The sequence below is a fragment of the Balaenoptera ricei genome, chromosome 12 (genome assembly GCF_028023285.1).
Source record: "Balaenoptera ricei isolate mBalRic1 chromosome 12, mBalRic1.hap2, whole genome shotgun sequence".
NCBI lineage: Eukaryota > Metazoa > Chordata > Mammalia > Artiodactyla > Balaenopteridae > Balaenoptera > Balaenoptera ricei.
Window position 1 is genome coordinate 70,086,987 of NC_082650.1, and position 12,601 is coordinate 70,099,587.

General features: G+C 36.3%; 1 protein-coding gene across 6 annotated transcripts in view; it reads right to left on the bottom strand.

The window, feature by feature from the left end:
* ORC3 (origin recognition complex subunit 3) overlaps positions 1–12,601 on the bottom strand; it is a 60,908-nt gene that overhangs the window by 45,963 nt on the left and 2,344 nt on the right. For 5 of the 6 annotated variants that reach the window (XM_059941677.1, XM_059941675.1, XM_059941674.1 and 2 more), the window contains exons 2-7: positions 12,265–12,319; positions 8,162–8,259; positions 6,517–6,661; positions 3,808–3,912; positions 2,651–2,802; positions 1,208–1,341 (exon numbers count right to left, since the gene is read on the bottom strand). In XM_059941677.1, coding sequence (XP_059797660.1) covers positions 1,208–1,341; positions 2,651–2,802; positions 3,808–3,912; positions 6,517–6,661; positions 8,162–8,259; positions 12,265–12,319 — 689 coding nt within the window. The remainder of the gene's footprint in view (positions 1–1,207; positions 1,342–2,650; positions 2,803–3,807; positions 3,913–6,516; positions 6,662–8,161; positions 8,260–12,264; positions 12,320–12,601) is intronic. The other variant, XM_059941676.1, reaches the window with a different exon arrangement.

Consider the following 12,601-nt stretch of genomic DNA (forward strand, 5'->3'; position numbering starts at 1 on the left):
TATTTAGGGCTTCCCTGGTGGCACACTGGTTGAGAATCCGCCTGCCAACGCAGGGGACACGGGTTCGATCCCTGGCCTGGGAAGATCCCACATGCCGCGGAGCAACTAAGTCCGTGAGCCACAACTACCGAGCCTGTACTCTAGAGCCCATGAGCCACAACTACCGAGCCCGCGTGCTGCAACTACGGAAGCCTGCGCACCTAGAGCCCGTGCTCCGCAACAACAGAAGCCACCGCGATGAGAAGCCCATGCACTGCAACGGAGACCCAACACAGCTAAAAATAAATAAATAAATAAATAAAATTTATAAAAAATAGGGTTATTTACTTCAATTCCAAGTCTCACAGGATTGCCTTGAAGATCCAATAAGATCATAAAAGTAGTTTCTCATTAGAAATACCATATAGGACTTCCCTGGTGGCGCAGTGGTTAAGAATCCGCCTGCTAACGCAGAGGACACGGGTTCGATCCCTGGTCCGGGAAGATCCCACATGCCGCGGAGCAACTGAACCCGTGCGCCACAACTACTGAGCCTGCGCTCTAGAGCCTGTGAGCCACAACTACTGAGCCCGCGTGCCACAACTACTGAAGCCCGTGCGCCTAGAGCCCGTGCTCCGCAACAAGCCACTGCAATGAGAAGCCCGCGCACCACAACGAAGAGCAGCCCCTGCTCACCGCAACTAGAGAAAGCCCGTGCGCAGCAACGAAGACCCAACGCAGCCAAAAATAAATAAATAAATAAATAAATAAAAAGAAATACCATATAAAATAATGTTATTTAAAAAAACATTCTTGCTCAGTAGAGCCATATGTAACTCAGAGCTTCTAAGGGTGGACAGGTATCAGAAAATAAGACATGACAAAAATATCTCAACCTGGAGTAGTTTATCCATCTAGTGGGCAAGTAAGAAACAGACAACTTTGGTGAGAGAAACTACACTTTATACTGCCTTATCATTCTAATTAAAAACTGGTTAACTTCTGATTCTCATTTTTGGATCAAAAAGCAAATGAAAATCGTACAGGAGGTGTTCAAACATTCAATTTTATAAGGAATTTGAAATCATCCTGGTTTCAATCCACTAGTATTAAAATGAGGGTTAAACTGCTACTCATTTTCTCTGCAAAAGGTTGCTTTTTGATTAAAGTTGTATGTTTTCTTAATAAGAAGAATTTTGAGAAAAAAGCCAGAAGATATGCCATCTACCTGCTGATAATTATAAAGTCTTGGAGTACTTTTGTGGTGAAGCTTTCCATATCCTTTAAGATAAGCACAACAGGAGGAGACTGCCATTGGCTAGAAGGAGTCCTCTTTTTTCTTGGTATTTTTGGGTCGGTCTTCTTTTAAGCCATTGTGGAAAGAAGTTAAAAGTAAACTTTACTACCCAAACAATGTTATAATGCCACAAGTTGATATATCTTCCATCATATTTCACAGTAACATTGTTTCTTTTATTTCTCCCACATGATAAAGAGAAATTCATTCCAACAGTTATTAGCAGAATCTTTCTGTGTCTGACATGGGAATAATAACCAAGAAGAAAAAAGTTCAGTAAAATCTATAACTCATATGAAATATTTATATTTTCTGCTATCTGAGAAAATGACAGGAAAAGCATGGGGAGAAGAGAGTATTTTCTACAAAATTGATTTTCTGTTAGTACAATGTTATATTTTGCTTTGCTTTAGAGTGAGAACCAGTATTTTTAATTAAAAACTGTAATGAATAACACTACATGCTGCTCTACTATTATGAAATTTCAAGTTGAAAAGCATCTTAAATGTCATCTGGTCCAATCCCAATCTTTTAAAGATTTCTGACCTAAATTGCAGGCAGTATTTGATTTCTAGAAAAATCTAAAACTGTGGATCAAATTAAGATATTATGGTAAGCATTAGACCCAGTTTAATCCCTATATAAAGCAAAATAAACTTCACTTATGATGACTTCAGCAAATACGTTCTGCAGAAAATGTCACCACAGTAACTTTTCCCACACTATCTGGCTACACAGCATCATAAACTAAGGCTGTGGTTTTATGGTGCAGTTATCCATGAATCATCTAGGTTATTTAGTTTCACCAGAGACTGTCATGGTAGAATGAGACTTCTATTTATGTATCTGCTTGTTAAACATACTTTACTTACAGAGCATTTATTCCTCAAGAATTCTAAACATGGAACAAAGGAGATTTACATATATATTATATATGTGTGTGTGTGTGTGTGTGTGTATGACCATTCCTCATCAAACTAAGTCAACAGTGGGTACTGAAAGCATGGTTCTACTGCACAAAAGTAAATACTGAACCTAAGAGATAATATATTAAAGACAAAGACATTGTCACAGAGATAGAATCTGCAGCAGAACAAATTCCTGATGCTGTTTTGTCATTAGATGACATTCTCCCACAAATAAAATGGCCTTTTAAGAACCTAAACACCTCCCAGGAATTAGGCTACATACTGATAAAAGAAAATTTCTAAATTCTAGTAGCCTTGGGAAAAATAAGTAGCTTCTATTAAATTAACAGCTAGTGCTGCATAAACATATCCTTATTAGAACAAAACAGTACTATGTTTACTATAATTCCAGACCTCTTCAATCATATGCCAATTTCCTGGCAAAAAATTGTCAGTTTACATTTACCTGTGTGACATTCATATACCAAGTGGAAAGAGAATCCATTGAATAATGTATCTTTTTCTGGGTGACCTGAACACTTTCTTTCTCTTTGGATTGGACGTCTACATTGCAGTCCATCAACTGTGAGGCCAGCTTTTGCAAAAAATGTTTCATATCTGCAGAACATAAAACATAAGAAAGCATATCCCCTTAAAACACATCTAAAACACCTGAAACTTCTCGATCAATATATTACACTATTTGGGTAGAATGTGTTTTTCTACACTTAACCTAACATAACATTTAACATATTAACTATTGAGGTTCATTAGTATCCTCTCCCTAATATTTTCATTTCATTAATTCAGACTAACACTAGGCCAAAGTTTATGTTTATTGTCTGTAATAAAAGTGTTACCTAAGCAAATGTGCAAACATGAAAACTATAAATTATATTAGGAATAATATGTATTTAAATTACACTGGACAGCAAAACGTTTTTAAGACCCCTAAGAAGAGATCAACAGTGTTATTTACATAAGTTATTTTACTGATTACAACTCTTCCTTATAGTCATTTTTAAAGATGCCCTAAGGGCTTTTACTTAATTCCAAACTGTTTATGAATATGAACATAAATATAAGCACTTAAAGCCCTTGTATCAGCCCAAATCTAAGCACATTTTACTCTTTTACTGTCCACATTCTTTATGATTTAATGGCTCCAGATACCCAAGATTAACTCTGGCAATGGACTGTTTTTTACCACAGTGGCCTTTCAAAGTGGGATAATAAGATGATTGGAGGCTGTATATATGAGCCTATGTATGTAGTCTCTTCTCTGTTGGGCTAAATAAGAGCTCCTCAGTCCTCAATTCTCAACTCCCTGTCCCAAACCTTCCAACTTATTAAAATTTTACTGGGTTCAGGAACACATCTTGTGAGTGCCTAGACTATTACTGGAGGTGAAGCTGATTGGTAGGGGTGGGGTCAGAATAAACTAAAGCGGCAGAGAGTCCTACAATAGTCAAGATTACGCCGGAGGCACTAAACCTCGTCCTGCCAAAAATGTAGTGCCATGCTCCTCCCGCAAATAAAAAAGGATAAAGAAAGCTAGAGAGATGGAAGGACGGAAGAGATATGTAACATCTCATCAAGGTTGTTATAGCATTTATACTTCACCTGGACAATCTTTAGCTTGCAATGAAACTACATATGGAGTAACATTATTCTGAAGGACTTCTGTTAGACTTCTGAATGTTAAATCATGATCTGTTACATTCACACCTATGGGATAATAAATCAATATTACACCATCATTTTTATCATTAATAATTTAACAACAAGAAAAGCTATTTAACATGTCAAGTGAATTCATAAAATATTTTAAAAGCATGATTAATAATAGAAACTAAGAAAACATACTGCATAAATGAAGAGCTCTCCATTAAAAACAGATACATATAGAGGCACGCACTATACTTATCAGAAAAGGTATTTAGCACAAATTTTCCTTAAAAAAACTACTGGGGATGTGTAGTTGACCCTTGAAAACATTTTAAAAGCAATTTCAAATTCATAAAGAGCACTTTAAAATAATCATTCAAAAACAAGGGCCTTACTGTGACCCTGACTTAACAACTGAGGAGAATCCAATCATTAATATCAATTCTATTAATGATCTTAGTAGTAAATACAAAAGGTAAGTGTATACTAGGGGAAGAGTCTAAAAACAAATTAAAACTTTAAGTCCTTTAAGTATTTACTGAATCCCTGGTTCTCATTTCCACAAACCAGTTTTAGTGCTCTGCATGCAGGTATCAGAGTTGAGTGGAAATTTCCCCACTACTTTGGAAAAAATTCTATTCACTGATACCTTCCCTAATGTCACAGTCTGTGACTTCTAGAAAGTGCTTTGGTGCTTAGAAACTGCTTTGGTGCCAGCGGCAGACATCTTGAAACTGCTTAAGACTTGGTACTATAAAACTTCAACTGCTTGGAATATCGTATTTTAACGCATATATGTGGAACCTAGAAAAATGGGACAGATGAACCGGTTTGCAGGGCAGAAATAAGAGACACAGATGTAGAGAACAAACATATGGACACCAAGGGGAGAAAGTGGTGGGGAGGGGGTGGTGGTGTGATGAATTGGGAGATTGGGATTGACATATATACACTAATATGTATAAAATGGATAACTAATAAGAACCTGCTGTATAAAAAAATAAAATTCAAATATTCAACAAAAAAAACAACTTCAAGTGCTTGGAAGGAAAACAAAAGGTTCAGAATCATCCAGACCACCAGTAAGCAACTTTTTTTCTAGGAGACAAATAAAAATGTAGGCCGGCTATTTTAAAATGGACATATATACCTTTTTGAAAACAGAAAATGTATAACTGTGTAACTGTATAAGTATTCTTTGAGTACAGATATCAAAATGGTATTTAGCATGCATTACGGTCTAGGAATGTGATACTGTACTGCATCACTGAACAAATTTGGGAGTTTAATAAAACACTGGCTTCTCTTGTCTTTCACTGACAGACTTTATTAGCTATTTAACACTATGTTCCTTAAAACAATGGATTTGTCTATTGAAAACAAGATAATCAACAATGTCTTCAACTGGAAAAATGTTCTCCTCAGACCACTGACTTTGAAACTTATGATTTCCATTAGCTTCTTTTCTCCTTATGACAGCAGGCAGAGAAGGGATTTAAACAGTTATCTCACAACAATCCTCCCTCTTGACTGTGTTTCCCCCACTCTACTTCCAATTGCTGTAACCTGGCGGGAGAGAAACAAAGCACCCAACAGTACAAGCCAGCCATCACTGGGCCTCAGTTTCTCATCCATAAATGGAAGGGATTTGAAATTAAGTGGCAGGCTGCACTGAAAAGCTGGTCCACAGCATTATAAAAATCAGTCCCTGGAGTCTTGTTACTCAGAGGGATCCTGGGATTGGCAATATGGGCATTACCTGGAAGCCTGTTAGAAATGCAGTTTCCAGCCCCACCCTAGACCTATTAACAAAAATCTGTGTTTACTAAGATCCCCTGGAGGTTATCTGTAGGTATCATTAAGGTTTGAGAAGTATTGCCGTGAATATCAGGAGTAAGATTTAGGTAATGAACAGTATTAGAGGCAGTATTAAACAACAGAATTAATTTCTTATCTCAGAGCTCACTAGTATAAAAACCTTGAATAAACAACAAATTGGAAATACAATGAAGAGTATGTTTGGAATCCAAATAAATCCAACTTTCCTTTCAGAAGGAATGAAGAAAATTTGCTAATATTCCAAAGAAATTTTTTCCATTATCGTGCAATCCAGATGTTTGATTAAAATGGGATATTAATGATGGATACTTAAGTACCTAAAAAGTTTACAATCAGCAATCTGAAAGCAACTTATATATAGTTCATCCAAACCCCCTTCACACCATTAATATTAATACAACATTACAAAACAATCCAAGATTGAAAAAATAAGCACAGGGAAATAAATTAAGGTCATAGAGTAATTTCATTAAAGATATGATAAAGTATAAAAATCGTATCTATCAACATACTGGTAGTTTCTTTATTACTGAATTCAAATCTCAAATTCAAATAACTAAGGAAGAAAGAGTAACACAACTATATTTCCCCTTCATTTTTCTGACAAAAAAGTGAGGAGGGTACTAACTAACCCTAGATCAATTTCTTTTAATTTACAGATGTATGGTCAGTATAAGGAAATTTTATTGGTTTTGGAAGTATGCAAACTTTAATTGGTTTAATTCTGTAAATGAAAAAGACAAAACAAGTTTATCAGAACAGGTGATTCCCACTATTCTCAACAACAAAACCACTATTACAAAAAACAAACACACACATATGTACCTAGAACAAGAGCAGCAGTTGGAATTTCTCTGAGTTTTATTTGACAGCCCCAGTCTCTTGAATTCTTCTGGAACCCAGAATGAGACTTCTGCAGAAATTCAATTAGACTGTCAAACAGGCTTTTATTTAATTCCTCTTGTAGTCGCTACAAAAAAAACCACAAAACTTTATGAATTATTTTTAGCAGTAATCTGATACATCTTTCCAAGTTTGGGAAAGAAAACTGTCATGATTTCAATTCCAAAGATCACATGTAAAATAATTATAAGATAGATGAAATTAAAAATTGTTTTTCCTTAAATCTCCAGTGAACAGTGCTTTGAATTCCCTCCTTAAAGAATCTCATTTATTCATTCAACAAACATTTACTAACCACCTTACAAATGAAAGAGTCTCTTCCCTAAAAAAAGTGAAAAAATTGAGCTAGAACACTTAGAATTAAATTGAAATACATTGCTCAGAGTGCTATGATAATATAGGAACAAAGAGTAGGATCATCCACCTTAAGCTGAGCAGGTGATATATTTGAGCAAAAGAATTAGAGCAAGTGATGCAGGAGGTGATGGTGGACGAAAGAAAGTTAAGAAGGAATGGGGAGTGGAGGAGGCAATCAAGGAAGAAAGCACAAAACACCTGGGGAACCACAGATATAGCTAAGAATAAGAACATGAGAAGTGGCCAGGAATGAGGCTGGACAAATACTCAAGGAACTATACCAAGGAAATATATATTTGATGTTAAAGGGTTTAGATTTTGTACTGTGGGGAGAACCATTAAAGGGATTTGGAGCAGAGGCATGATTAAATCAAGGTTAAGAAGGGTTCATCTGGCAGCACTGTGAAGACCAGATTAGAGGGGACTGGAGGGGCTGTACTGGTAGTGGGGCTGGAAAACCCCTGTAGCCTGGATCTGCCTGATGGGATGTGGCCAATGGTGGCATAGGGACTAATGACAGACCAGAAGGGTGTGACATCAGAGGCAGGGACATCAGTTAAGAGGAGACTATGACAATCTATTATGACCATTTAGGTTTCCTAAACTAGAAATCACAAACCCAAATTGCTTCAAGCTTTCCAAGGAATACATGAAGGAGCAAAGCCACCAGGTGTAAAGCAGTAGAGAGTGGTGGGAAGCAGAAACAAACTGGAAAGTGCGTAACACTCCAAAGGCATTAAAAAACAGGAAACACAATCCTGTGTTGGTCGAACAAAACAAGTTCCCTCAAAATGTTGGCCCTACATCTACAAATCTGCTACAGTGGAGAAACTTTTCAGGGCTGAAATATAAAGAACATGGTAACTGAATATGAGGATGAGGGAATGAAGTGGTTTACAAATAGCTTGATTTCTTACTTGTGTAACTGAATGGATAATTAAAGGAGTGCCACCATTTGAAAGCTGTGAGGACATGTAAAGGGCCTGTGCATTAGCAGTGATAATTATAAACATATGTTGCAATACCTGAAGCTATGCTTAATACTTGAAACATAAGGGTTTGTTTTTTTTTTTAGGGTATACAGATTACGCTTAACCAAGATTACATATATTTCATCAACACTCTTATAAATTGGTAGAAAGGAAAATGGGAAGGAATATTAGATTTATGATATTAAAGAAATGTTAAGCTATTAAAAAAAAGTATTCACCTCAGTTTCAGATTTCATCTGCTGCCATATCAACTGGTAAGTTTCAAAGCGAAGCTTACTGTCCTCAGACTCATTTTTCCCTTTATTAAAATAGTCCTCTAAAAACACAGAAGGAAATAAGTCAGTTTCTTTTTTACATAATAATAGTTAGAAAATCTCTGTGCAAAGTAAGTGATGGGGTTGAATTTTTTTTACAAGTATCAAAAATATATATATTTGGGGATAGGTGACATTCAATATCCTTTATATTTAATTTTATTTATATATCTTATATTTTTACTATATTAATGGTATCTGTAAGTTTGAAAATCTTTTTAATTTTTCGATTGTATTTCTATCATTTACTTTTGAACTTCTAACAGTTTTTAATGGTTTTGGTTTGAGGTATATACATTTAATATTAACGTATTTTCATTATTTGCTCTTATGCTAAGGCTCTGTATACTTTGCTTCACATATTTGCTTTTAACTCTCCTTTATTAAATGATTCTTATTACTACTATTCTTATTCTTTGTTTAGCTGAAATAGTTTAGTGCAGCCTTTTATTTAGTCTGTATTTTATATCATTCTTGAATGGCTTCCTCTGAATGATTAGCCATTTATCAACACACTATTTATTGCAATGGTTTTCAAACTTTTTAAACCATGATCCGTATTAAGGAACACATTTTACATCATAATCCAATACACATGAATCTAAGAAAAACAAAAACAGAAACCCCATAAAACAATACTTCTCATTATCATGTGACAGCAAATGTTTTCTCTTCTGTTTTTTAAAACTATCAAGATCCACTAAACTGATTTCATGACTCACACTTGGGTTATAACTTTCAGTTTGAAAGAGGTGCACTTATTGAATAACCCACCCTTTCTCCCACCCATGTCAGATGCCCTTATTGTCTGAATACTTACATATGCACTTGAAAACTGTTTTTGAACTTCTTTTGTTCTACTGAATCCAGTTCTACTCCCATGGCAGTCCTGAACTCCTGTAACTGCTAGAGCTTTGAAGTGCATTCTAACATCAAACAGATCCAGAGCTTCCTCCCAGCTCCACCAAACATTTTTCTCTTTCAAAAAAATTTAAGGGCTTCCCTGATGGCACAGCAGTTAAGAATCCGCCTGCCAATGCAGGGGACACAGGTTCGAGCCCTGGTCCAGGAAGATCCCACATGCCACAGAGCAACTAAGCCCATGCGCCACAGCTGAGCCTGCGCTCTAGAGCCTGCGAGCCACAACTGCTCAGCCCGCGAGCCACAACTACTGAAGCCCACGCGCCTAGAGCCTGTGCTCCGCAACAAGAGGAGCCACTGCAATGAGAAGCCCGCGCACCACAACAAAGAGTAGCCCCCGCTCGCTGCAACTAGGGAAAGCCCGTGCGCAGCAGCGAAGACCCAACACAGCCCTAAATAAATAAATAATTTAAAAAAAAAAAATTTAAGACATTCTGCCAAATTAATTTTGTCACTTCTCAAAATTAATTACCCTGGTGTTTGACTGGATAAAATAAAATCTGTAGATTGATTTGGGGAGAAATGACATTTTTAAATACGTTTCAAAAAATTCACATCCCAAAACACTACAGTTCTCTTTTTTTAATCAAATAGTTTACATGCCTTATAGTTTTCTACTTTCCTTCATATTTTTTTGTTGTTTACTGCTAGGTATTTTATTGCAACAGCTAGAACTTTCATGGTATTAAATAATAATTGTGAAAGTACACATTTTTTCCTGATTTCACTGAGATGCTGCTAGTATCCTCCCAACAAGTTTTGTTAACTGATAGTTTGGAACAGAAATTCTCTTCCATGTTAAGGAACTTTCTTTCTAATTGTCATTGACTCACAAATCTTAATAAATTATAGCTGAAATTCAATACAAAAAGTTCTAAGCAAAAACTTCCCTTGTATTATGAGAAACAGTATTAGGTAGTGGTTAGACCTTAGGCTCTGGGATCAGACAGCCTGGTTTCAAATCCCAGCTCTGCCACCTGCTAGCACTATCACTGAGAAAGTTCTTTCTACATCTGAATATCCTGATATACTTTAATGGAGATAATAATACTACTTTCTTCATAGCTTAACACATATAAAGTGCTTAAAATTGTCTGGCACATAAAAAACACTCAATAAATGTTAGTGCTTTTCTTAGTTATAATGACATTGCTCATGATATCAGATGTCATTTCATGCTATGTATCCTTCATGGATAACAGGGGAACAAGTCTTGAATTCTTCTCTGAAAATGAACTATTTCTAGTTAAGTTTAGCAATCTCCAACATTAAAGAAATATGTTGATAAGTCAATCACTTAAAAACAAAATAATTTATAATGTAGCTCTTCTTCGTTCACTATTTCCAAGTCCATCACTGTCACTTTTTATTTGGGGAGGTGAGGAGGGCAAGTAATATAGAAAGCTTCAGGTTTTTTTGAGACTAAATCTATGAGTGTAAAGTTCAACACCACTGTTTATTCTCCTGTTAATGAGAAACTGCATTCTTATTTTAAGTCATACTTTCTACCCTCTATTGCCCTCAATATGGACCATTATTTTATTATTTGCTCCCTGAGCACAGGTACTTTACCTAGCTGGTCTCAAACTGAAGAATTAACACCTTAAAGGTCTACATCATGAGATGATTTAGAATAATCCAATTCTATATATTGGAGCTGTTTATTTCCTTAGTCAAACAATAGTATAGTCCAGTTTTTCTTTTTTAACTCAAAATTTAAAAATGAGTGTGAATGAATATGCTTAATTGCACATAATTTTTCCATCCGAATTAATCTTCACAGTGCTGAATAGTGAGTGTAAATACTCAACATGCCTGAGAGGAGCTTTTAAAAAATACCAACACCTGGGTCCCATTCCCAAAGATACTGATTCAGTTGGTCTGGGCTGCAGTTTGGGCATTCGTGTTCTTAAGAAACTCTCCAAGTTGAAATCGGAATAAGGTCGATGGATTGTCCCACTGTCAGTTTGCTGGTTGTGATACTGTACTATAGTCATGCAATACATTACCACTGGGGATAACTGGGTGAGGGTTCAAGGGAACTCTCTACACTCTTTCTTACAACTGCATGTGAATCTACAATTACATCAAAAAAAAAAAAAAAAAAAAACAGTTTTTTTTTTTTAAAAGTTCCCCAAGTGATTCTAATCTGCAGGCCCCATTGAGAACCAGTACAATAAACATTTTCTGACTCATAATAACATCTTGATTTGTTTGAAGTAGTCAAGTCTTCTTAACTTGATCACTAAACAGATATCTGGAGATAAGTAAAGAACGTGAAGACAATATTTTTTATAAATAATTTAATTTTATCGCAGTATAACTTACAAATAATAAAATATGCCCATTTTAACAGTTTGATATGTCCTAACAAAGGTATACACTCACATAACCATCCTCTGTCCAGAGAACATTCCAATCACTCCAAGAGTCCCTCTTGGGACTTCCCTGGTGGTCCAGTGGTAAAGAATCTGCCTTCCAATGCAGGGGACACGGGTTCAATCCCTGGTCGGGGAACTAAGATTCCCACATGCCACGGAGCAACTAAGCCCACGCGCCACAACTACTGAGCCTGCACACCTCAATGAGAGAGCCCGCGTGCCACAAACTACAGAGCCCACACACTCCGGAGCCCACGCACCACAACTAGAGAGAAAACCCACACACCACAACTAGAGAGAAGCCCGTGCGCCACAACGAAGATCTCGCACACCAAAGATCCCGCATGCCTCAACTAAGATCCAACGCAGCCAAAAAAACAAAAGGTCCCTCTGCCCTTCTGCAGTCAATACTCCCTACCTCATCCCAAGAAATCACTGAGATTTTTAAGACAATCTCTTTTAAAGAATGGTGACATACCCTTTGAAGGAAATTTCGAATTGCCTTTTGATGGTACATTTGGATTCCCTTTTAGATTAGAGCCCTGGGGAGTGCCCCTTATCGCTTTGTCCTATGCCTTGGAACATAACTGCTATAACAACATGGTAAGTAAAGCAAGCTTAGACAGGAGAATTACTAATTCAATAAGAGGTTAGTTCAAGACTTGGGGGAGGAAAACTAACAAATCTGATATTAAGACATCTTACCTATTGGCACAGAGATCTTTCTCTTCTTGAAGTTTGGCTTAAACACAAAACAACCCTATAAAAAAGAAAGAGAGAAAAAAAGCATAAAGTCAAAGCAGCCAAGAAGCAGACATATCTGATTAACCTAGTATTTTATGGATAAGCAGATTTTTTTCTTTTTAAGGCATTTCTTTAAAGTGCTAAGAAATCATCTTTCTTCAACCTGAATTACAGAAGGAAAATTCTCAAACAACAAGGGGACTAACCACTTCTTTCTCCTCCTTCCCATGGGAAGCTCATCTTTGATTTTGTTCTTTGGGACCTAATCTAAGAGACAGACAAAATAAAAGCTGATGAA